Source organism: Hippocampus guttulatus, chromosome 21, assembly GCF_054856545.1.
Source record: "Hippocampus guttulatus isolate MCC_2025c chromosome 21, RoL_Hgut_1.0, whole genome shotgun sequence".
Classification (NCBI taxonomy): Eukaryota; Metazoa; Chordata; class Actinopteri; order Syngnathiformes; family Syngnathidae; genus Hippocampus; species Hippocampus guttulatus.
In genome coordinates this window covers 4,366,436-4,391,525 of record NC_141281.1, presented here as the reverse complement: position 1 = coordinate 4,391,525, position 25,090 = coordinate 4,366,436, and the positions used below count along the sequence as shown (strand labels likewise).

The 25,090-nt window shown below is 41.4% G+C and overlaps 1 protein-coding gene and 1 non-coding gene across 2 annotated transcripts; one reads left to right on the top strand and one right to left on the bottom strand.

The window, feature by feature from the left end:
- Window positions 1-11,733: 11,733 nt before the first annotated feature.
- pomp (proteasome maturation protein) lies at window positions 11,734-13,292 on the bottom strand. Its single transcript, XM_086102026.1, has 6 exons — window positions 13,210-13,292; window positions 12,831-12,928; window positions 12,646-12,706; window positions 12,198-12,299; window positions 12,010-12,103; window positions 11,734-11,927 (listed from the first exon to the last, which is right to left on the bottom strand). Exons 1-6 carry the CDS (start codon window positions 13,210-13,212, stop codon window positions 11,860-11,862), a joined length of 426 nt encoding a protein of 141 aa, XP_085958152.1. The 5' UTR covers window positions 13,213-13,292; the 3' UTR covers window positions 11,734-11,859.
- A 309-nt stretch (window positions 13,293-13,601) lies between these two features.
- On the top strand, window positions 13,602-13,673 carry trnac-gca (transfer RNA cysteine (anticodon GCA)). The gene has a single exon. It is a non-coding gene; the product is annotated as a tRNA-Cys (tRNA).
- Window positions 13,674-25,090: the final 11,417 nt, after the last annotated feature.

Sequence of the window (25,090 nt, the reverse complement as noted above, 5' to 3'; positions counted from 1 at the left end):
TGGAAAGAAGCGGGCACAGAGTTCCGTTTGACGTGGAATCGACAAACAGCAGGGTGATTTTATTATCACAACCAGAGCCGAGATGGGCTCGGACAACTTAACCAAGCCGAAGACTTTGAAAAGAAAGAGTCAGTTGTTGCCAAGAGAATCACAGTGATAGATTTAGACGTGGTCGATACGGATTCTGTGCCAGAGGCAGCTTCCTGACGCAAGCATATTCCACGTAGCGCTTACCCCGCTCTGCTGATTGAATGGTCGTATTGATAAAGTGTGCGCCTGCGCGCGCGGCTGCACGTGCCAGAGGTATTCTGATCTCTTGGAATGTGTTGAACTGGAAAATGAGGAGCATTGACGGCGGGGAATGGGAATTCGGATGCTTTGGTAACATTTGAAAGCCTTCGTGTTCTCTGGCTCCCCAACAGCCATCCCGTGCTGCATTTTAAAACTATTCTCTTGGCACTTGGCAGTGGAGTCTTGTACTATACGTGGGGGGGGGGGGGGGGGGAATATTTACAGTGGAACCTGTTCAAAGGCCACCATTGCTGACATCACACAATTGGTCATTTTGACCAACAACTCTGTACATTTTTCTAAGCTCAAGTAGTGTTAGCATCAGAGCTGTGCATTCCGCCATAGTTTCCGTTTTTTTGTATAGCTCTTAATCACAAGAGTCTCAAAGGACTTAACACTTCACACTGAAGCAAGCTTTAAAAGAATCCAATTTCAGTCAGGCTCTTTATCTTACAAGATGGTCAAATTGTATCTGTTTGTTATGCAAATGCCGGACTGTCAGCACACACAAAAACATTCGGAAATTAATAATAAACTCGCTAAGAACACTGATCCGTTCTTTTCTCCCTTTGACTTTTTTCAGAAACTGAGCCAAGTGAATGCTCGCGCTGTACCAACAAATCTGAATGACTATTTGACACTGAGCGTGTTGACATTGTAATCCCTAATTAACCCCATAAAACATATTTTGCCGTCATATCCAACTGGTTAAATTAAATGTTTGGGGGGGGGGGGGGGGGGGTTCCGAGTGAGCTGAAAGGTGGACAGAAGCCGTGGGGATTCAAGCATTCTTTGCTTGTGTGGACCTTTTGTTAAGCGCTTTGTTACAGCTGCCGCTGTTGTGAAAGCGCTATATAAATCAGCATGTATTGTATTGTATTGTATTCTTTCTTTCAATGATTACAATCTTTGATGTTTTCCGGGCAGTCGATTCCTCTGTTTCCTCTTCTAATGTTGTCTTCATTTTCCTTTTAAATTCACCTCCAGGGCACTGGCAAGCGATTCCCCTTACTCAGATGCTGATAGCTCGTGTACGAAGCGCATTCTCCTTCCTAAGATGTATTTAGGGCTTATTTCCGTGAGAGACCGCATCTCTTTAAATCACACCGTGGGCTGCTTAGAAGCTTTCTCAACCGTCTTTATTGTCGAAGCTGAGCAGCAAAGCCAGGAACAGACAGAGCTGCATTTTTAGTAGCTCCATTATTCTAATTGCCTTTAACCTTGAATCGATATTTACAGCATTGACAACACAAAGGCTTGACGATCCAAGCATTGGCCTCACATTGGAGGTCCAAGTGAGCTAGCCGTGGCTTTTCCTCACAATAAAATCATCCTTTGCCAGCTCGTGCAGCATGCCCGCGTTGCGCATTGTTTGCAAAATGAATAGAATTGCCACGAGGACGGCACGTAAAAAGGTCAAACAAGGGATGATATTTGAATTTAAAAAAGGAGAAGGAGGAGAAATGGTGAAAAATCAAGTCTGTGGAGTGCATGAAAGGCCAACAGCCCACGCTGTGATTCCATCTGGCCTTTCTGCACAGCGTGTTTGCCTTTGCGTGTGTTTGGAGCCGGCGAAAGGTTGACAAAGTGTGACATGACCCCATACATGCGGGACCGTACGTAAGCGGCAGAATGCTTCCGGTATGTATGTTTTGCGTTTCGAGAATGAGCCTGTTACTTTGTGTTAGTATGCAAGCACAGGCTTGTGTGCTTGCTGTGCGCGTTTTGATATGTTTGTCCCGCCAATGTGTGTTACATTGCCTGACCTGTATTCATGGAGGCAAGTAGGTCAGTGGTGATGTACCTGTGATACTGGCACAAAGGAAGTGCCTGAAGATGAACCCAAAAAAAAAAAAAGAGTAATTTGACTTTGTACAATCTTCTAATATCTTCCACAAAGGATTTGATCCAACAATACACTGGAAAATCAAATAACCATGCAAGAACCCCTCCCTCAAGACCAGGTCCCGGGCTGAAGTCCAGGGGAAGTTTATTATCGATAAAAATGTCGGTGCAAAGTGCAGGACTCCTTCAAAGAGCAGCAACAAATCTTCACAGCAGCTCTCCATGACAAATATTTGTCAAAGAAATGGAGATAGAGTTGATGTTTGCATATTTTCAGTGACCTGGATTAGTTTTTCTTGAATACATTTGTAAAACTGTCATCCGTCATTCATATACTGCTCATTAGGCTCTTGGGTGAGGAGTCGAATTCAAACATCCATACATCCATTTTCGAATCCGCTTCTCCTCACGAGGGTCACGGGGTGTGTCTGCATCTATCACAGCTGTCGTCGGGCAGTAAGTGGGTTACACCCTGAACTGGGTGCCAACCAATCACAGGGCACACATCGACGAACAACCATTCGCACTCACAATTACAATTTGGAGTGCCCAATCAACTTGCCATGCATGCTTTTGGAATGTAGGCAGAGACCGGAGTACCCGGAGAAAACCCACGCAGGCACGGGGAGAATATGCAAACTCCACAAAGGACGGCCGGAGCCGGAATCGAACCCTGCACGTCTGTACTGTGAAGCAGACATGCTAACCAGCCGCTCAGCGGGCCGCCCTCAAACATTATTATACCGGTACTTATTATTATTGCTATTACAGGGTGGAACGGTGGTTGTCCTTAAAGGTTTCTTGACCCATTTAAGATGAAGTTGCCGTTGTGGAATTGTTTTATTGAAGCGTGTAACTCAGCTACATTTTTGTATGTATGTTCTCAGTGGCTACTTTTACATTTACAACAATCTCCCTGGGTTGGCCGCCAAGGCATAGGTTATCGACGATGATAAAAGTCAAACCTTTGGAAAACAACAAAAGATTCAGTGCGGTGATTTAAACTGTCTAACCAGATGCTGCTGTATATATTTTTTGCTTTGTGGAAGCAGACGGCGTGGCCATTTTCTGGGCTGCAGTCAAGAACGCCAGCCCCTTGCAGCTATTCATTATCGTAAGTGTGTCTGCAGCACAAGTGAGCGGGCAGTGGCGCGATGCATGGGAGGAAAAGATTGCTGAAACAAGCTTTCCAAAAGGAGGGAGATCTCCAAGGACACTTTTTAATTCACGAGAGGACCCAATGTGCCTGACTTTGGCTGACATGACTTGGCTCTTTTTGATTTTTTGTTTAAAAAAAAAAAAGATCAGATTAAGACTTCACATTTATTCATCGGTTATTAAACAGGACCAAAGGTTGTGAAGGATGTCGTCTACTGATTATGGTGATGTATTTTACCAACCTTAGTAAAAAAAGACCCCGCACATTTAAATTGCTGAGACAGATCATTGACAACCTGGACTGTGTGCAGGCTGATGAGGGACTTAAAAGTACAAAGCCAGTGACTACTCCAAATACTGGTATTAAGGCTTAAGAGGCCTGCAAGTTTCTTAATGATTTGAGAGCTCAAACTATCAACCCGAAAGAACTTCTAATCCTTGGATATGTTTAACTCTGTCACTTGGTCCCTGCATGTCAGTTTTATTAAGGCTTCCTCTTCTTGTGGCATCCCCCAGGGCTCCTTCTTTAGACCCATTTACTTTTTGGTTCATTCATGTTTAATTACTTTCATAAGGTTGGTCCAGCAGGAAAAGAAAGTTAAGAAACGTCACCACCTGATACCACCTTTGCGGACTCAGTGCAGTCTTCTTGTTTGGGTTCCCCAATGGCTTTTCTTTCTTTAAACTGAATTAGTTTATTTAACAGCAGAACGAGCACATCGACAAACTTCCCAGAATAGTCGATGCAACTTTTGTGTATTGGGAGTAGCCTCCCTGGATGGTCTGGCCCAGGACTTATGATTGAACCCCATTTTGGTTATTTTGTAAACGGCAACATTATGTTAATTTCGTTCAATAATAATAGTAATAATAATAATAAAAGTGAAAGAATGCCAATAACTTTGCAAACTAGTTAAGTGACAGTTATTGAGAAAATACATAAAAGTCGTGTTATAAGTGCAAGTCAAGAAAATTCAGAGTTGATGCCACGTGTGTGACTTGAGAGCAGCCTGACGCTGCATCTTCCCCATGCCGCCTCACACGACTCACTTTGCAGATGAGGTTGGCAGGAGTAGATCGGCTCTATAGTTCAGACTAATTTATATCCTCTGCAGAGGAGGGTGCATTAGGGAGATCAGCCTCATCCACAACTGCCACATTGCAAACAATCTCCCATGACTAAACAAAAAGCAGGGCGCACAACCATAAACATAGATGAATGGTTTGCGAGCCCGCACAATCAGTTTAGGCATAATTCGATTTAACTGGCACAACTTAAGCAGCAGTCTGGAAGCTTTACATCACATGATTCATTAGTTTTTTTGAGGTTTTTTTCCAGGAATGCATAAACGTCATTAGTCTGTCTTGAGCGGACATTGCACTGAAGTCAAAGGACATTGCTCTTCCACTGAGAAGTATATATTGATTTAAAAGCATATTGTCAGCCAAGACCTTGTTGTTACAGTTCAGTCATGTGCAACGATGCCTTGGCTTGAATTGTCCCTCCAAGCTTGCACTACACCTCTCTCCTCCCTACAGCTCGCTGTCACTTTCTCCATTTGTTTTTTTTGGGTGGGTTATAGTGGCACCAAAGTTCAGAGAATGTAGTGATGAAGATCATGCATTTTGGACTCTCACTTCATGGGAATATCTCCTTGTCAGTTGCAATACCGAAGTTTAAAGAGTGCAGGGCAGATGCAAAGCCCGCAGGAAACAGCCCAAGCTTCGCCTCAAGCGCTGACCTCCTCCGATGACAACCATATGCTTCTATATTAAATATGCATGTCTGTGGAGAGTCTGACATGTGATGTTCAGTGTCTAAAACAACAAGAGTCAAAGTGGCGAGGACCTCTTTTCCCATACGGTTTAGTGGAAATTTGAGATCTTCATTAGACCGAAAGCAACAAAAACCTTTCATATTGGGGTTGGCAGTAGGTTAGCACGTGTGAATTTGGCGACTAGCCAGTTCAAGAAATAAAGCAATCAAGAACTTGTTTAACTCATTCACTCCCAAAGACGTTTTTAAACGTCTTTTCAGACTTGGTCTAGAATCGGCTGGTACTGAATGAGTTAAGATTTGTCAGTTTCACTTTTGGTTACACCGACAACATAGTGATCTACAGTTGTGCACCAACACTCGATTGTATGACAGTAATCATTTGATTCTTGGTTGTTGAGCAACATAATCTTCTCCTCGATGCGTTTGAAGAACCTGCAGTCAGTACATGTAAAGCTTCGCCGAAGCATCCATTGAACAACGCTTTTGTTGTTGCTTGTGGTTCCAGCGCATCCCTCCGGACAAACCTTGGCTTAATGGGAATGCTTGCTTTCGAAGGAGGCTGTTTCCATCAGCGGTGGCAGTAGAAGGCCTTCCACAAAAAGCTCCAATTTGGAGAAAGTTGCAATGAATTGCGTCAATCGTTCAACCAGCTGTAGCAGTGTGCCAGCCATAAAGCGGTCAGTAAATGGCACCGATCTGCAGTTGGGGACAGAAGAACTTCTTATCAGGTGCCAATTTTGCAACGCTTGCTCCGGTGTCAATGGGCGAGCCGCGGGCAAGGGAAGGATGATTACAGAAATTGCAATGCCTAAGCTCTCAACTGCTGATGGCCTCACGGCTCTCTGAGTGACACCTAAAGGGAAAGAGAAAAAGGGAAGTGCAGAGCGACTTTGAAGAAACTGTTAATTATGTGGTGTGTTTATATTGCCGTGCCGCCCTGTTGCTTGTTTGTTGTTATGGCAAGCCGGTAGCCGGTAGCCACTGTGGCGTGGCCTCGTCACTGTCTCGTGACCTCATCGTGGAGTGACTGAGCAAACCTGTGGGTGGCCTCAAGGGGGCTTCTGTCCTTGAGCTGTCAAAGCTTTTTTGAAATACCGCACTGGCCTCAAGTCAAGATGACAGATTAGAAAGTGTAATAAAAGTAAAAGGCTCTTCACAAGTATATTCTGGCTTCACTTTAGGGTTTTAAACTTGACCCATTTTTCCTGAAATAATTTTACCGTGGACTTTTTTAGATTAAAAATATATATATACCTGTATATAAAAAAGGCATTTTATGAGAATGTTTTTACTGCTGGAGGCTTGTCATTTTATGGTGACTAACGCCGCCTGTAACGGCGTTCTGTGCAATCCACCTCGAAATTCTCAGGTTGCACCCATCTTCGAATAGCGAAACGGGTTATTAACTCCAAGGTCAACGGGCACATAAATGTGGTCGGATTATTCAATCGAAGCACTCTCCATATTGCTACCAGCACATCTTTGTGCATCCCGTCTCTTTCCAGTCACAGCCACATGATATCGCGGCAACGCTTACAGTCCATCACAGACAAGGAGTGCATGGGACCGATGGGGAACTTAAAGGTCAAGTGAGTCACCGCATTTGCAAACACCTCTTGTGGACGTCTTTATCCAGCATGTTAAAGCTACGACCAATGAAAGAAATTTTTAATTTTTATGATAAACCACCACGTGTGAGTGTGCGCGTGTGTGAAAGTGGATTGAGAATGCTTCCTCTGCTCAACAAAAACGGTTTATTCTTCACCCCGCCTTGAGTGAATCCCGTTGCAGTTGACAGGATGTTATTTGGAGTTAATTGTCAGCTGAGTCACCACTCCAGGAGCTGAGGAGGAGGCGCGTGCGTCATCTGAAAAGGTCAACTCAACTGGACTTTAAAGCTACAAAAGCAAATGTCTTTGAAGGATTCATTTGAACGCCAAATGCATTTTGAAAACGGCTTTGCGGCTCCAACGCTGCGGTGCTGGATAGCGATGTGAGGCACCACCCTTTGTTTGATTGATGACAAGGAGCTTTGTGAATCGTTAATTCAGCTGTAATTAATATTGATTAGATTACTGTAGCTGGTAATAATACACGCTTATCTGCAGGGGAGAATGTGGCTTGCATAAACAACCCCGGAGCCAAATTAGGAGAGCAATAAAGAAGCAATAAGCAAATACTGTAATGAGCATGTGATATGGATAGTGTTGTTAAAAAAAAACACTTAAAACAGAGAGTTCCTTGCTTTTGACATGGCGCCCCATTAAGTGTTGTTGCCTATGTTTTGAAATTCGTGTTATTGGTTTTGAGCTAGCACTTGTTTTCTGATGTGGTTGACCTCCGTCCAACAGTTATTAACAAATCTTCTCAACATCTGAGCAATATAATGTTTTCTAACAAATCCCCCAGGACACTTAAAGCTGCTTTGCTACCATACGGTCTGTTTGTTATGTTTATCAGCAGTAGCACATCGTTGATGTTGTTGTTGTTGTTTTTTTAAATAATCTTTGCTTTCACTAAATCCTTGTTAATGCCCAACTCGGCCCCCTGAGCTTTTAACATGACGAAGGGGAATGCATAATTTGGGGGGGAACGCAATCTATTATTTTAATGATATGTTCTTGGTTTATATTTCCATCTGCTTTCAGCTCACAGCAGCCCAAAAGACACATTGTTTCTCTCGCTCGCTTAAAAGTTACGTGCAACGGGGTGTTGACGCCTGTGCTCCTCGATGTATCAAGCACAACTTCAGGGCAACCGACTGTTTTGTGATACACAGAGTGAACTGCTGGGTACACAAATTTAAAATCAATATGGTGCGTATCGTGTGATATAAATATGTATTTAGGGGGGTAGTTTGATGAAAGCATGTCACAGACTTAAGAGACAGACTGCAGTTCAATGCAGGTGGATAGTTTGGCTTGCATTTCATATATAGAAGGAGGACTCAAACAGAGAGTGATTATTATTTCATGCAGAGATAAAATGATGTATTCTTTGTACCACTGATTTAATGTGTTTGCATTTGTGTTATAGCTGGGCGCTATATGACTGAAGTTGAGTTCCTGAAAGTATCAGCCGGATACAAAGTACAGATAACCTAATGTGAGCTTTGGAACGTGAAATAAAGCCCCAAGGATTAACATGCAAACTCCAAACAGGAAGGCCAGAGACTTCTCGGAACTCCAAACCTCAGAACTGAAAAATGGACAGGTTTTTATCTAAGGTTTAAAGGCCTCCTCCAACTCTCGAGCGTTAAGTAAATAAACGGGCAGGGCCATTCCTCGGGGAAATGTGGCGCTAGCCAAAACATTTAGCACACAAACTAAGCAAAAATAACAACTCTGGGATATGTGACAATGTAGAAGTTGCATCCGTTTAAATATCATGTGACAAATGGTCATCCAAACTGTGACTTTCCCATGGGAGATACCCAACACCCACAATTCGCAGGAAGTTCATCCAAGGACAGAGGATGAGAATGAGGTCACGCTCGACGTCAACAGAACTGTCAGCTGAGACGTTCGCCTGAGCTGAACTTTAAGCGGTGGCAGTGTGTCAATTACCATCTTTCTACCTTCACATACAGTATGTGAGTCCCATTTTTTGTTGTTGTTTTTTTAGAAACCATCCACCAGTCATCCATGCTATACTTTATTACACATAAGGGGTTTGTGCAAAGGACGGCCTGAGGAAATTAAGCTTGAATATTTTGTTGAAAAAAGCAGAAACAAATCCAACACAGCTATATTTGTCATCGCCAAAATACTGTATACTGTACATCGATACAATCGGCAATTATACAATAATTTGCGAGCACATGTCGCACTAAACCAGTGAGTGAGTAAGTTCGTAGAGCTCTTGTGTTGGATTTTTGAAATTATAAGGACAGTCGGTGACAATTAATCATTGGTTACACTTTACCTTCAAAGTGGTCTTTGGCACATTACAAGACTTCATCTCTCCAGGACAACTGTCGGCATTCGGTGTTCTCTGGCTGGTTAAATGACGGTTGGCCATGACACAGATGCAATAAAAGAAAGAGAGAGAAAAAAGTATCTTAATATAGGGTACACACTGTATTCATATCCATGTTATATAGGTCAAGTTTACAATTAGCAGTCCAACAATTACTAGGGCTGGAAATTTGGATTTGATAATATTTTCCCGTCAGTCGACAAAAGACGAAAATTAAAGAGTGAGAGGCAGGTATGACATTTTGTTAAACTACAAGATGATGCCTGCGTCCCTTTAGTGGCAGATGGCGCGTGGAAACAAAAGCAAAATGCCAGGAGGGTGGTTGGCATTTGACGATAGAGTGGGCGCGGGGACTTTCTTAGAGAAGGTGTGTGTGGGAAGCTGTGTTAAATTGTGCAAGAAGACGAAAAACATCAGAAATGGTTTGAACACAGCATCATTGAATGGACATTTAAACAAATTGCAGGGTTTGTGATCGTTGCCTTTGAACAGAGTTTGTCAAAGGTCAGAAAAATCCAGTGCTTTGTTCTTTGCCATTATTGGGTGCTGTAGCTACAAAGTATTTGTTTAGGGTCAAGATATTGTTGGAGGGACCGTGACCTACGGCTGAGACAAAGCCTGACACTAGGTAGCACATTTCGATTCAATAATGCCCCCAGTCACAGCCTATCTTGTGATCACCGTCCATGAGAATAAACAAAATTATCGACCAAAGGAGATGGTAATTTTTTTACCTTAACTGCACTGTAAGGGAAATGTATTGATTCCCTGTTACAAATGACTAAGTGAAATCATTAGGCTCAATCAAATGAATTGCATGCGAGTTGTCTGATCATTAGCGTTAATTAAGACTAATCCCACTCTCAGCCAGTTGAAGTGGGTCTGTGGCTATGGCAACCCACTCCCAAATGGTGAGTGCCGATGAGGCCTGCTGGCTCTTCTTCACTCCTTGCAGCTGTCATGTGATTTGTTGAGCAATTACCACACAGCAAGAGAAAAAGGAGCACTTGTGACAAACTCATCAGTACCTGTATCCTGTTTTATTAAGATATCCTTTATTTGTCCCATTAATTTATGTGCCAAATTCTTCCAGTGTCACCCAAAACACAACACGTAAAGGCAAGTAAATGCAAATTACACCATATACTCTTCAAGTTGGCCTACATTCATTTTAGATGGCAGTACTAGTAAAATTGACTGAGGGAAGGCTGAGCAGGATGATCAGATTCAGCTGTGTAAAAAAAGAAATCTCCTTTACAATCTTAAATGATGCCAATTTAAACTACTTAATGAACATTGGTTATTATGTCCCGTTTATGGGTGTAAAGTGTAATCTTCAATGTGCAATATCTGAGAATTCACTTTTTTTTAAATCACAGACCTGTTGTGCGGGATCAAAATGAACGTGGCTGAATGATCCAGTTTGGCTCAATACTGTCACCTAACGGATGCTATTGTGAACAACATAAATGACGTGCGTCAAAGGGTCACCTCGATTGCCTCCAAATATGGAAAAATGAAAACGGGAGAACCATTGGAGAATCAGAGAAAGCGTTAAGTTGTTCTTTTATTAACGTCAAGATAAAGGGGGAAAATACACAGCTTCGTTTTGCTCTCACTGTTTTCCGGATATCCGGCAGCTGTCCACTGCGCTTGTGTGACCGTTACCCAGAATGCCCGGTAATTCACTCCCCAGCGTTGAATGATAGTTAATTTAAAATGAAATATTAGAAGGTAAAAATATACATACTTATTTTTTTTTAGAATGTACTTTATAACGTGCATTTTTATGTGTAAAAATGCTATGTTGACACCAATACTCAACTACGTAACAACATAATAGCATTTATATAGCACAAGACTATTAGCTTCCCACGGCTGGTCCGATGGCGGTGAGATCACAATTGATTGCTTCAGTGAGTTACAGAACCTCTACGTTTCTTCTCTCCCCTCCCTCACCGCCGGCCTTGACTAGCCTTTTAAAAAAACGTTACTGGAGCACTGTTATCATTTTTATTTTAAAAAAATATATATATATATTACTGATTAGACTGCATTTTTTTCACTTAGTTAATTTTATCCATACTAATAACATGAATGAATATATGAATCTTGCTATACAATTTAATTCCCCTATGGAGACCTATGTACCTATCATTAATTTGATAATTCATCCATTGTTACTATATATGTCAGCGCAACTTAATGATAATTGTAAAAACTAATTTTAAAAAACTAATTTGGGCTTCAACTGTTTCCCTTTTGCACTGCACTCTCAACGTTTTTGTGACTTCATGCTTTAACTAAGACAAGACAAACTCCTTTTCATCATGTAAAAGGAACAGACAGAAACATGGGATTATATTGTTCTAAAATGAATTTCCAATTTACATGGGTGTTAACATATAAAAACGTGACAAGATTTGGCTGTTTAGTTAATGTGCCCGATTTCACTTTCATACTGTCTTGTGCAATACTTTGTGTTTTCGTGGTCAGTGTCAGAAAAGTTGGTTAATGTAATGAGGAATTTCAGGCTTTACCCCATGTATTGATAATGATAGAAAGCAGTTACTGTACCTTCAAATTGCAGAAATTAATTTCTCCGAACTAAAAACAAAACTGTTGATTCATATGTTGCAAAACACATTCATCCCCAGCGTACAATCAAAACAATCACAGTATGAGTGTTTTAGTAGCATTTATTATAACTGCCAACTTGTTTGGAATAATAGAAAAGCTCTGCTGGTTATCTCATCATCAGTTTCATGAGATAAAACAAGCATACAATAACATGAATTTGTCATCTTCTAAAACAACCCCAGCTTGCATTCCACCATCATGTGCGGCTCACCCATTATTTCACTCTGTGCTGGGTCTGGGGGGGGGGGGAAAAAAGGATGACTGGTTAGCAACAAATTTGACAATTCTGACTATCAATGAGTTTACGTGCACGTCACCATTGAGGATGTCCTCAAAGCCGATGGATTCATCTGTGCCTCTGAGCGTGTCCAATGCTAGGTTGGAGCTCTGTAAGAACGGCAGACGCTGGATCTGGAACCAGAGGAGGAAACAAAAGGCAACAATGGAAATATAAAGAAAGAAACCGCTCAGGTGTCACCGTACACAGAGGCTCTCTCAACGTTACCTGTCTTGCTGCCCTATATTCCATCTGCAATTTAAGTGGGGCATGAAGACCTTGGATGTTTCTGAGTGAAGAGAAATTCATCTTGTCCTGGTTCAGCTGGAACTGTTCAGCATGGAAACACGCCACAGCATTACGGGTCAACAGAAAATACTTGCATCAACAAATTACACAAAGAATTTGTTTTATATTTTTTGGTGATGGTTGATGGAATTCTCTGTCCGTCTTCGTTGGCTGGAAGGCAGCATAAAATTGCTGCACAGTATCATTCAAAACATCACGGGTTAAGTGTTCAGTTTATGTGTCGGTTTTTGTGTTATTAAAAGAAAAGTGTCTCGGCAGCAAGGTACCACTGTGTTTTGCCAGCTCTCTGGATACAAAGAAACATAAAAAAGGAGAATCCAAATAAGCTTCTGGATCCTAAAGTGAGTCGTTATTCGAATCAACTTACATTTTTTTCTGACAGCTCCAGTGGATGTCCGGGGATGATCTCAGTGTTTACATTGTTGAAACTAATCAGTAAACGACAACATATAAATAAGACGCATTACAAGTCCGATGGTGTTCACGTGCAATTTTAACTAAAAATAAAAGTATTTATTCTGTATATACTGGATGTTATAAATCGTAACTCACCCATTGCGCAGCGTATCGTGAACGCCGTAAGCCCCCGGTGGACAAAAGCCAGCCACTGGTACGCTCTCTTTCAGCTGAGACTGGATACCTCGAGAATTCTGATATTCATCCCATACATTTGTTAGTAATTCACATGGCAGAATTAAACACAGAAAATTCTCAAATAATCAATCTATGTTTAGGGAAGCAACCCGTATGTTAAGCGCAAGCTAACGAGCGTTAGCTCCAGTGACTAATCATATTCACAATAAATGGTGCTGTATTGATGACGGCTGCAGAGGACACCACACATAGTTAATGTATAAATAAAGATAGCAGTCAATGTCATATTAGTAGTACTACTTTACATTAACGACAGGAAGAAAGTGAATCGACGTACCATTATGATTCGACGACTTGCGCTTTGGATTTAATACTAAAAGGTGTCGCATTTTTAGACGCCATATCCGGCGTGACGTCACTGGGTATGCGTCAAGCTTTTTTCCCCTCTATTTTTCTCGAATACTGTATTTTAGCTCCAGCCTCCGACTTTGTTACCGCCGAAAACTTTGTTTTATTGCGATAAAGAATACCGACGAGTGAAAATATATTTGCATTCACTTGGCATATGATACCATACCACACACGTCTAATGTTGTCGCTAATGACGTGTGTAGTTTATTTTGGAGGGTATTGTTTATTTTTAGAGCGTCTGAATTGCAGCTTGAAAGATCCCGAGCCTTTCTATTAGTGATTCCTTTATATTATTAACTGTGACGCTGTATGTCAGATGGGGGTATAGCTCAGTGGTAGAGCATTTGACTGCAGATCAAGAGGTCCCCGGTTCAAATCCGGGTGCCCCCTCATTTTCTAAAAAAAAACAATATCCACATTCATTATTTTTATTTACTTTACCGCCTCTCTGTAGTTAAAGGCTAAAAGCACTTTTTTTATTGAAACTAGTATAAACATGAAAACCTAAATACTGCAGCAAAAACAAATCTAGTATGTATATCTAAAATATACATTTTAGGAATAAACCTGGCTGGGGACAAGGTCAGTGTGTACCCCACCGCTTGCTCAAAGTCACTTTGGATAAGTTACCCATCGATCCGGAATTGATCACTTGTAGAAAGCTCAGCTACCACCCATTATTATTATTTTAGAACGGAACTCTGAGGCAAAAAATATAGATAATAGTTTACAACATTCCATGTATATTGCATTGTTACACGCTTTATGCACACACATGAACGCTCGCTGCATCGGCTTGGTAATGTTTCATAATCATGAGAAGTACACACAACAAGACCACTCACGGACAGTGAAGATACAGTCACGCATGGACACACACTCACACACAATTTCCCCTGCAATCTCTTTTCAGCTCATTGGCCCAAAAAGTGCCAAGTGAATTTATTATTAAGAGCCAAAGTCGAAGTAGTAGGGTATATTCACAGACCTGAAGCTATGAGCTGCCGGAGGAAATCAGGTCAGCAGAGCCACTGACCTCTTTTGAATCACTTCTTAACATACTGCCGCTTTGCCATCGTGGTCTCTTAAGTGTGGAACTGTATTGCGTCATACTGAGAGGCGATTATCATTTTACCTCTCACAAGAACAGTTCTCACTATGATGTAGCGTATTTCTACAGCCATGTATAATATGGCCACAATAGTAAATCTATCATTAAATGAGTACGTTTCTGGACACTGTCCATTCAAATTGCAGATTGCGGTTCATTATCGTGTGCGTGTGCGTGTGCGTGTATGCAGCTCATAGTGTATTTGAGAGTAACACACAGACAGCACCTTTCTGCCAATCTTCTTTTCCCTCGTGTGATGATTAGAGAGGCCCGCGTCCAGGCTGAAGCTTTGAATTCCAGCCAATGGCATCCATTATGTCATCGCCTCGCTTTGCATTTCGCATTTAAAAAAAAAAACTTGCTTTTGTAAAATGTGCACATGTAAAATTACTGACAAAAGAAAAAGAATCAACCTGCTCCATTGATTAGCCGCATATCCATTTTGCACCATTATAAAGTCTGCATGAAAATGCAGATTACATAACAATTTAACTGGACACGGTAATGCCTTGCAAACCAGAATAGCTACAGATTGCTATTTAGCCGTTTAGATAACAACTCGCATTAAAATATCCATCCATTTCCGATTCGCGTTTATCCTGTTCAGGGTCACATGTGAGCTGGAGCCTATCCCAGCTGCATGTATTAAAATCAGGCGAATGAACCACTACGCTGAACTCAATGTAATCGATTTCTAAGTACTGTATTGCTTCAAAGCTCACACTGAATGCAGTACCACCATACGGGCAAATGACGGCAGCAATGGACCAAGGAAAGAAAGGCAGCCACAAGCTTTTTATGAGGACAAGCACGTTCTAGCACTTCATCAATTTCATTCCACATCTAGTTGAAAGTCATCCTCTGCTGGAGTCGGTTGGGTGGTCAGGTTCTCCCTGTCCGTGCATTTGTCCTACTCGGTGAAGTAGCGTGATTTAATTTTTTCTCATTTTAGCTATCTTGCCATGTGTTTCATATATATCTACTATTTTTGGCATAGAGTACTATATTTGTAAAGATATTTTTTTGTTTTGTTGAATAAATGCCAAAAGGTTTTGTGGTATTCTGCTGACTGACTGCAAATGAGAAAGTGGCTGTGACAATCCATGCGGCGCATTGTACCACAGCAGCCTGCCTCGATATTATTTAATATTGATGGCAATACTGAGAGCCCTGCGTGCTGATTCTTTGGTTTTACTTTGCCGAAGGGCCTTCGGAAGCCATTGCTTTGATAACCTGGTGGGGCCACCGTGTGACATTTGGGGAGTTCAAATTTTTTTTCTTTTTTTTTTGTGTCAGTGTTGCCTTGTCAAGTCACAAAGCTGCGGGGTCGAGTGCAGCTTCATCCACCGAAAACATCCTTGCATGAATTCGGTATGCATTTTGTTACATGAATCGCAACTTTATGACATTTAACATTTTAAGGTAATTATAAAAATCTAATTGAACTTTGGTGTGTGTTGGGGGGTATCCACAATCATCCATTCATCCATATATTTTTTTAGTTCTTGTCCTCATTCGGGTCACTGTTCTGCCGGAGCCTATCCCAGCTGACTTTGGGCAAGGGGGACACCGTGAACCGGCAAATTTCCGCAATCACCTCCTGTACTATTGTTGGATCTAATCACAGCATGCATAATGAACTCAGGTAGCTCATAATCACAGCCAAGTTATGATTTGATCATATCTCAGAGTTCACATCAGGAGTCCAGTGAGAGATTGTTCGTCATCAGTCGGAGCTTAGCTTTGAATTTTAACCATGGGATGGAGATGATACCCAGATATTTAGAAGCACACACACACACTCACATTCACAGAAAGGAAGCATTTTTAAGGTTCATTATTTGACATTTTTTTAACCAGTTACTTGTCAGGATTCCGGGCCTCATTAGATCAAGCTTTCCTTTCCCCACGGGATGCAATCGAGCGTCAACAAATACCCGTCAGTAAACACCGTTGCCTCGTAAATGCTCCTTTTTACAAACAATAATGTTCTTCTTTACTTGGCTTCATTCATATTTTTCATTTAAAATGTGTAATTTAATCATGCTCAAATTCATTGCAGCATAATACGGTGTTGTATTCCAGTGAATCCTCCTAAAATAGAATTACAATGGTCAGGGATTCCATAGACCCAGTTTTTCTATCACTGTGAGTCTGTGGCCAAATTAAGTGTGGGTCATGTTCAGCAGAGAGCATTTTCTTTTTTTTTTTTGCTGGACACAGTCACGCGTGTGCATGTTGAGTATTGTGAGAGCAGCATCAGGTGCTTCCTACTTTTTATTGTATTTCTGCATGCGGCACAAAGCTCGAGCCCAATGCTTCACATTTTCAGATATCAGGAGCACGCAGACGCTCTTGCATTCAACACGCATGCATTATTTTTAGCAGCCCATGTCAGGGCTTCCTTCATTGTTATAGAAGAACACTCAAGCTCATAGCTGGGGAAGTTTGAAGACTGAAATAGCAAGAATTAGTCAGCGCGTCACTTCTGGATCCAGTGGTCTGAAAAGTAGCAACAAAAGCCTCTGAGATCATCTGGGGTAATGTTGAGAGTAGATGGCCAAAATGTGTCATTAAGTGACATGCAATGGGGAAGAAACGTACTTTTTCAAGGGGAGGTAGGGAGCAGAATGAATGCTGAATAATGAGAACTTTATTTCTTAATGAAAGTACTGTTTGGCATCTGGATGCTTGGAGGACTTCAGGTCCATATTTTATCATCAGATTTTAATAAGTCATACAGGATAACAGATCATTTCATTCCAGGTGATGTGCGATACCAATAATATAAAAGGTCATATATTTTAGAACTAAATACCGTATTCCGGAAATATGACGCATTCATATTCATTTTATGTACCAGCTGTCAACATGGCTGGGAAAAAACACTAACTTCACTTCATAAAAGCAGAATTTGCATTCTGAATCAGTTTAAAAAAAAAAGCAATCCCTGATAGTTGTCACAATTATAAACATTGAAAAAAATAATAATAATAAGCAGCGAAAGTATGTTACTCGTTCCAATCAACTCAGCAGTTTTTCTCTTTAGGGCTTTGTATATGCTGACATGCGTGGCTCTCATTGCACAGCGCCAGCATGCACACAAACTGCTGATGTAGCCTGGAAAGTAATGGCATTATAATATCTATCATATATGCAATAGCGTAATCTCAAAACTGTCACACGACAATGCAGCCGTCGAATAATGGCGGACAAAGAAGGATTATGTCATTGTAGGTTAATGGACGGAGACCACCGCACATTGGGTTTTTGCATGCCACTAATCTGCCCGAATCCTATATTATGTCAGCCATTATGCAGTTTGGGTTTATAGAAAAAACAGGCGAGGACTCCCAAATGCAATTTCCCCGGAGTGCTAATACATTTCCCTGAAATGTAGACAGCCGGGTATTGTATTTGTGGAATTACCGAAATAAGGTAAGTGTCTCTGCCTTTCAACATTGAATTGAAATGTGCCAAAAGAGACAGATCACACATCATTCTCTTTGGACAATTTAGAAATATGGGGTAACGGGTGGGGGGTGGGGCACTTTTGCTCTTTGCAAGAATCTAGCGGAGAAGATGAATTGTGAGATAAAACAGATGGCGTGTTATAATGATAGCGCCCTGTCCCTTTTCTGATTTACGTCCAGTTTAATCTTATGATGCTCTGCAGCCGTAAGTAATCAGCCTCGCCTCTTCCCATCGCCGTAATCAACTTGTACCATAATTACATCTTCCTCTTTGCTTTGTCTTCGCCCTCCTCGATTCATTCATCAGGAACAATCTGCTTGCTCCCAATTCAATCCTAATCTTCTCTTGGTTGCTTAATTGCTTTTTATGTTTTATCCTCATGAATTTATTCAGAATTTGAAGCCGTCGGAGCGCAGCATGGATCCCCAACAAGTGCCTTGCTAATTTAATTAACTCTGTCTTTTACAAAACAGCTTAGCGATTGCGATTCAAAATATTAAGTCTCAATGGAGTGACGATATTAATATTTATAAATTCTTTTTGACAGCTCTACTCCAAGTGACTGTTAAGAAACATGTTAGGAGAGCGAGGAGGCTCCAGAGATTGACAGAAAACCTTGTATGCCGCGTTTCTTGTGTGTGCTCTGGACAATGTATCCTCTTGCGGGCAAGAAATAGTTGTTTTCCAATGTTGACTACACTAATACTGTACATAAAATGTTGCCACAACGTATTCCGAATTACCCAACATATTTGCATGTGCTTGAATTAATAAAGCACCACCAGTGCAAGCATTTCAAATCTTGCATAATGCAAAATAGTTTGCCTTGAGCCTTTGGCATATTCTCTTGGCAATTAGCGAATCTTTAAAAGTTAAAAAAAAAAAAAAGATCTGAACATATTCTAATGAGCAACTGTATTGATGTGAGCTCTGCGGGACAAATAAGCAATGGCTTTTATATGACGCAAGTGTGATAGGCATGCTGAAAAGAATGACTGTAATAAGCAGCACTTTTACTTTGTGCTTGTACTTTCCGATTTAACTTAAAGCTTTCAGGACAAATGTGACATTTTTCTTCATCTTAATATAGGTTTAATAAAAGGTGGATGTCTCCTTTTTTTTTCCACCCCATTTAACGGCACTCCGAGGTTGGTATTATTGTGAAGGCTTCTTCAACACCAGATAGGAGTCCCTGTGGGAGATTTGGCAGTCAGGCTGATACACTTAATTAAAGTGTTTGAAAGTGGTTAGAGGCTGGTTTTCGTCGCAAGACATGATTAAAATCCACCCACACCACAATGGATGACACAGCGGATGACACTTTTCTTGGTCGTTTCTCTTAAGTGGCCAAATATACATATATACTGTATATATATATATATATGTATATATTTTTTTTTTCAGGAATGATATTTAGCACCATATTGTATCCACTGATAATTTACCTTAAACCTTACAATTAGGCCTGTACTGTTTTGTCCAGTGCTCACAATTTTTCAGTCAGATATGTTGGCTTATTGTGCAGGGGTTATCTGAACCCACCAGGGAGACTTTGACTCATTATTTCACATTTTGGTGCGTGCACACACACACACACACACGCGCGCGCGCGCGCACACACACACACACACTTTTTGCACGGTTCAACAAAATGCCTTAACAGCAGGAGCAGGCGAAAGCAGCTCCTGCCAGCAGACTGTCTCATGACTGTACTTTCCCATCAACACACATTTGCCCGGAAATGAATAAGAACGGGCACTCCCTCAACCAGTTGCTGCCATCCACGAGTCAGTGGGTCGTGACATCCATGTGCAAAGCACCCATGTGGCAGTACACAGCCAAAAGAAGCCATTTCAGCACGATGGGTTCGAAAACGTTCTCAGGGATTGCGTCTGTGACTCTCTCGCTGGAGAGAGGTTTGAGTTTTTGCAGAGCAGCACACTCATAAAACAGTTGCTATTCAGACAAAAGACTTGGTTCGACAATCCCCCATAAAAACAATCAACAAAAAAGTGTCAATAAGCAACACCACAATAAAGTCAGAGATGAGTGCCATCATGGAATCCTTTTTGGGGCGTATTCCTGCACCATTTTGCCTTCAACGCCCACATGGGCGTTAAATGACCATTAGACAGTTTGGATATGAAACGCTTCATTTCAAGAGGAAAGATATGGATCATCGTGTGCTTTTTCTTTTCTTTTCTTTTTTAAATGTCATTTGGAGTCTCTTCAGCGTGGCTACTTGTGAACGATACTCATACAGTACTGTGTGTAATAACCGGAGAGATATCCATAGCCGCGTTAGTCTCATCAGACTATTTGGGGAAAAAAGACAAATGAAGCTGTGTAAATCAACCAAATTCCATCCTAATCACATTTGTCAACATTCAACTCACCGTGCTGTCATTCATTCCTTGAATCGTTTTGTGTTTGTGTGAGGCATTTCAGAAATGCTTCTGGGGACAAGTCTGGTGTCGTCAAGAAGTCAACCTTGCACAGAGTGGAATCTGTCCAATTCTTATGATGGAACACCGCAATATGCTGACCCGCATACATGTAAGAATTTGCATTTATAGCCCCGTAGCTTTTCTTTTTGTCCATTTATCTCCGCACGGTGGTGATTGATGTCTTTCATAAGAACATTTGTCCCGAGGGAGATGGCTAAATTGCTCCCAAAGAAAAAAAAAACATCAAACAGTGATCTGATGGAATTTCTTGATGTAGTACGGTATATATTTTGGTGCTACAACCCAAGCTTGTGCAAGTTTTCCTCTTTCGTGTCACAGGGACACAGCAATGCAGAACATTGTCACAGTGCATCTTAAAACACATGGATTTCTTTTGCTTGAGTTCTCTTCAATCCCTTAAACTCGAGCCAAAGCCGCGCTTAAGTAAGGTGATTATAATCATGCCTCTGATTGTGCGAATGTGGAGAGAAACGAAGCGTGGAAGCTTGCAATGTCATCAATGCGTGGAAACCAGTTGAAACCCCTAAAGTGGAGCCAATCCAACGTTGATAAAAGTTCTGATTCGGCATTTATCAATTATACAAGCAATGCAGGAGACATTTTGCGCAACAGCTTGCTCCATGTGATTAGATCATTTTATGATGCGCATAATTGCCACGACAACAAGTCGATAATCAATTTCCGCAAGGAATCCATCCATCCAACCATCCACGCAGCAAGCTTAAGTCAATAAGCAAGACTCACAAAAGAGGGGGACAGAAATGGGTTATGGATGGCACACATGCTATTAGCAAAAGGTCACACAGCGGTTGACTTGTGAAGAGTAGACATCAAAACAAATGGATGCAAAGCCCTGCGATTCAGAGATAGGATTCATAATTCAGGCAAGGGCTAGCATGCACAAACATTTCGACCAGATAAATGAATAGCTGCACTTATATAAGCATCACTTTTATTGCCTGACATCAAGTTTACGCTCACTTCTTGTGCAATTTTATGCCGGGAGCTTTTTCCTCTCGACTGATGTCAGAGTGAAATGCAACAACTAATCTAATGCTTGGAGACGGCTTCTTTTGCCAAGCTCTGCGCACTTTCAAATCAGTTTTGTTAAATTTGCTTCAATTTTTATACAGTGGGTGTGTGTGTGTATGTATATGTATACACACACACATATATATATATATATATATATATATATATATATGAAAGGGCACAGAGTTTGGTAAAAGAAGCCGTTTCCAAGCATTAGATTTGTTTTTGCATTTCACTCTGACATCATTCGAGAGGACAAGCTTCAAATAGGAGACAGTTACTGTATTCAAAATGTCAACAACAGCTATAATCAGAATGTAGACCCGCACATTTGTTTTTCGATAAAAACGTCAAGGGCATAAAGGGAAAAAATTCTCAATGCAACAGCAATACTCTGAAGGTAGTAAGCTGAGCGTCTCGCAGGCAGGCTCCAGTTGACCGTGACAAGCCTCAACTGCTGGCCAGCCAATTGCAGGGTACATACAAACAAGCATCTACACTCACATTCTCATCTATGGTCAATTTTTGAATTTTTAATGATGTGCATGATTATGGAACGTGGGAAGATAGCGTAAAAAAAACTGACACAAGCACAGGGAAGAACATCCTCGGACAAAAGTTGTTTGTTTTGAGCACCTCGCAATAATTTCATGTGTCAACTGCAAGGTCACAGCACCAATCTTCCTTCCTTTTGTCTCCCATGGGTTCAGACAGCGGCCATAGTAGTTAATTATCTTTGAATGTGGTACTGTAGCACCCTTCAAGCGTGACAGATACAATGCAGGAAACGCGTCGGCTTGTCATGCAGGCATCAGCAGCGCAAAGCGACGTGTGTGCAAATTGTTTGTTTCTGGCATTTTGGTTCCACTTGACTGAAAAGCAGAGCAGCTATTCAGTGTGGGGGATCTGCATTACTAAAAATGCTTTCAGTGTTTCCAGGACTAGGAGGTTGGTCACGCAAAGATTTGCCAACACATTTAGTCATGAATATATATCTGCAGAATATGATTCAACCAAGTAATGAGAAACTGTATTGCATTGAATGACAAATACACCCAACTTAAGCAGAAAATGGGTCAGAAAGCAACACGAACCAACACAACTTGGAGTCGCAGGAATCTTCCTGTCTTGAATCGAAGTGGAAAGCAACCTAAATGTCATAGTTAATAATCGTTCCTATTATTCAGCATTGCAAGACGTGAATCAATTCGAACTTCAGTCGCTGACGCTAACACTTGAGCTTTCCACGACTGTTGGATTTACCTGCGGATTTGAGATGGGGCGGGGCTGCGACTGACAGGTGACCATTCACTTGACATTTAAAAAAAAGAAATCGCAGTTTGATTCAAAAGGAAATCACTCACTTCGTCGCCAGCAGAACTCCAATGGTAAGCTACGTTTCTTATGTCCGCTTTTCTTTGTCAAATCTGGTGAATTATCTTTTAGATTCGATCATGCTTGCTTGCTTTGTTTGTCTGCTTTGCTTTGTGGCCGTGTCGCGTTATGTTTGCTGCATCGCTGGACGTTTACTTGCTGTAAGCAATCGGCAGTGCAAACACTCGCTGGAGTAGCGTTTAAACAACGTAGGCAAAAGTTATAAAGTTAAGACATGCAATTGCAGTGGTGTCCATGCTTAGTTCTGTTTTGTTGGAGTGTTGACACGTCACGTTTGTCCGGCTGCATTGGAAAGTTTGAATGACGATTTTGCGTTACGGCAGAGGTGAAGGTGAGGGCGCATTGCTTCCGGTTTGACCGCTGGGATTTGTGGTCCTTTTGTTCGGTTCCACTTGTAAGGTTTCTCATTATTTTTAGACTCTCAATCTTGATGACGTTATAAATAATTTTGATTACATTTGTAACATCACCTCTCACCTCAGTCTATGCATGCTGGAGTGACTGCAAAAAAAAGAATCCTGAATTTTAATTAGGGTTGTAATGACATGTCCTACAATTAATTTGCCAATTTTGTTTACTGTTATTAAGCAAAAATAACATTAAAACATGGATATTTGTGGCAGTCTGCGCTTCTGTTGGTGGATTTTGCACATCCATTAAAAAGTATTAGTTGTGGCGTGTGAGGAGTGACAAAAATAAGAGCTATGGGGGCAGATCATGACATGACAAGCAAAGTGAATTAAAAAAAAACAACAACAAAGAAAAAAGGATTAATCAACAAAAGAGTAAAGGAACAGATGCATCACCACCAAATTCTATGCGAGTAGGAAGTCATTTTCCAGACGTCCACCACGTTTCGAGCACTTTGCACGAAGGCACCAGGTGTGCTTGTGCCGATTACCTAATTTCCTTCACTCTAGCGCTAATCGTTGCTACGTTACAAAATCCTCCTCTAAAACACCCATGTAGGTTAAATTTTGGGGACCGAAGTGAATGTTCCTTGGCATAGGCTGGCAAAAAGCTATCATATCCCTGCATGGCACGGAGGGCCGGGATATAAATTTTTCATCTCACCGCTTGATTTTTGACAGATCAGTGAGACAGAAGTGACACTGATGAGTCCTGTGGGTTTTCAGACGTGATACTATTTTTAACTTTAAGTGCTGTCCTGTTGGGGTGAAAGCAGTGGGGCGACTGTGCTTTACCAGCCCTGACTTTGAAATGATTTGTGTGACCAAAAACCCCCAAAAAAGAGCTCAATCAGATCCTTGAAAATATTTGAGAGACATGGTTCGATTTGTTGGGAAGCATGAGAATGAGCGGAAACTCAAATCATTAACTCATTGAAGAAGTGATTCACATTCATACTCAAAATCAAAGTGTCCAAATGAAATGATTGTCTGATCCAGCCGTGGTGCGTCCCAGTAATGTGTATGGATTCCAGAGGCCTGAATGTGCAACCTTTCCTCATGAAACAGTTACCTTGCTCAGCATGCACACTCTTGAGTTGACATTTTTGGGATCGAGAATGTATCGTACCACTACGACTTGTACTCAAACGTTTTCATTTAACGTGCATTATTATTAGTGGTATCTCCTATCGGTTTTCTTCAATTCAATTGGCCTTATGAGCACTTCACATACAATAAATGGATAAAGGCCCATGTCAGTGGGATGAGGCGATAGTAAGCAGCGTGGGACCCTCGAGGAAGATCCACGGGCGTCCATTGTGTTTCTCTCGTGTCGTCCTCCAGGCAGGATGCAGGCCAGCGCTCAAGGCAAACAGCATTATCTGTGTGTATACACAACACATCTCCACGGGACCTTTAGCCCAAACATTCGAAAAAGCCAAACATCCTTCCCAACAACTGCAATACGGTCCGGAGAGACAAAAGGAAATATGGACCTGCGCAGATAAATAAGGGATCTCGGATCGAGTGAAAGGATCCCAGCAAGTACGCAGGGAAATCAGCCTGGAAAGTTCTTCTTTTGGTTTTAGGTACCACTTCGGTTTGATTTAGGTGACAGACATATTTGTGCTATTCTGTTGAGGTTACTCTGACTGAAACGTAGTTCAAAATCTGGCTTAGGATAAACGAGGGGACATATGCTCCATCGATCTTGCCAGAATTGACTTGCAATGGTCGAATGTATTTGATGGGGGGATTGAAGAATATTCAGATTCAGTGCAACATAATCTTGTTTTGTTTTTTTTGTCTGCGGGATAATATGACAGTGTGTGTAGCTCGCAGGAGTGAGACACTTGCTCCTTACGTGCAATTTCTGAAAGAGTGCCAATGTTGAAGTGGAAAGCGCTACGTTCCATG

Bases quoted from the DNA above. Each gene is read 5' to 3' on its own strand.
- pomp (XM_086102026.1), bottom strand. The intron at 12,104-12,197 runs GTAACGTTGAGA...CTCTGGTTCCAG, and splicing joins AATATAGGGCAGCAAGACAG to ATCCAGCGTCTGCCGTTCTT. The intron at 11,928-12,009 runs GTGACGTGCACG...CCCCCCCCCCAG, and splicing joins CTTTGAGGACATCCTCAATG to ACCCAGCACAGAGTGAAATA.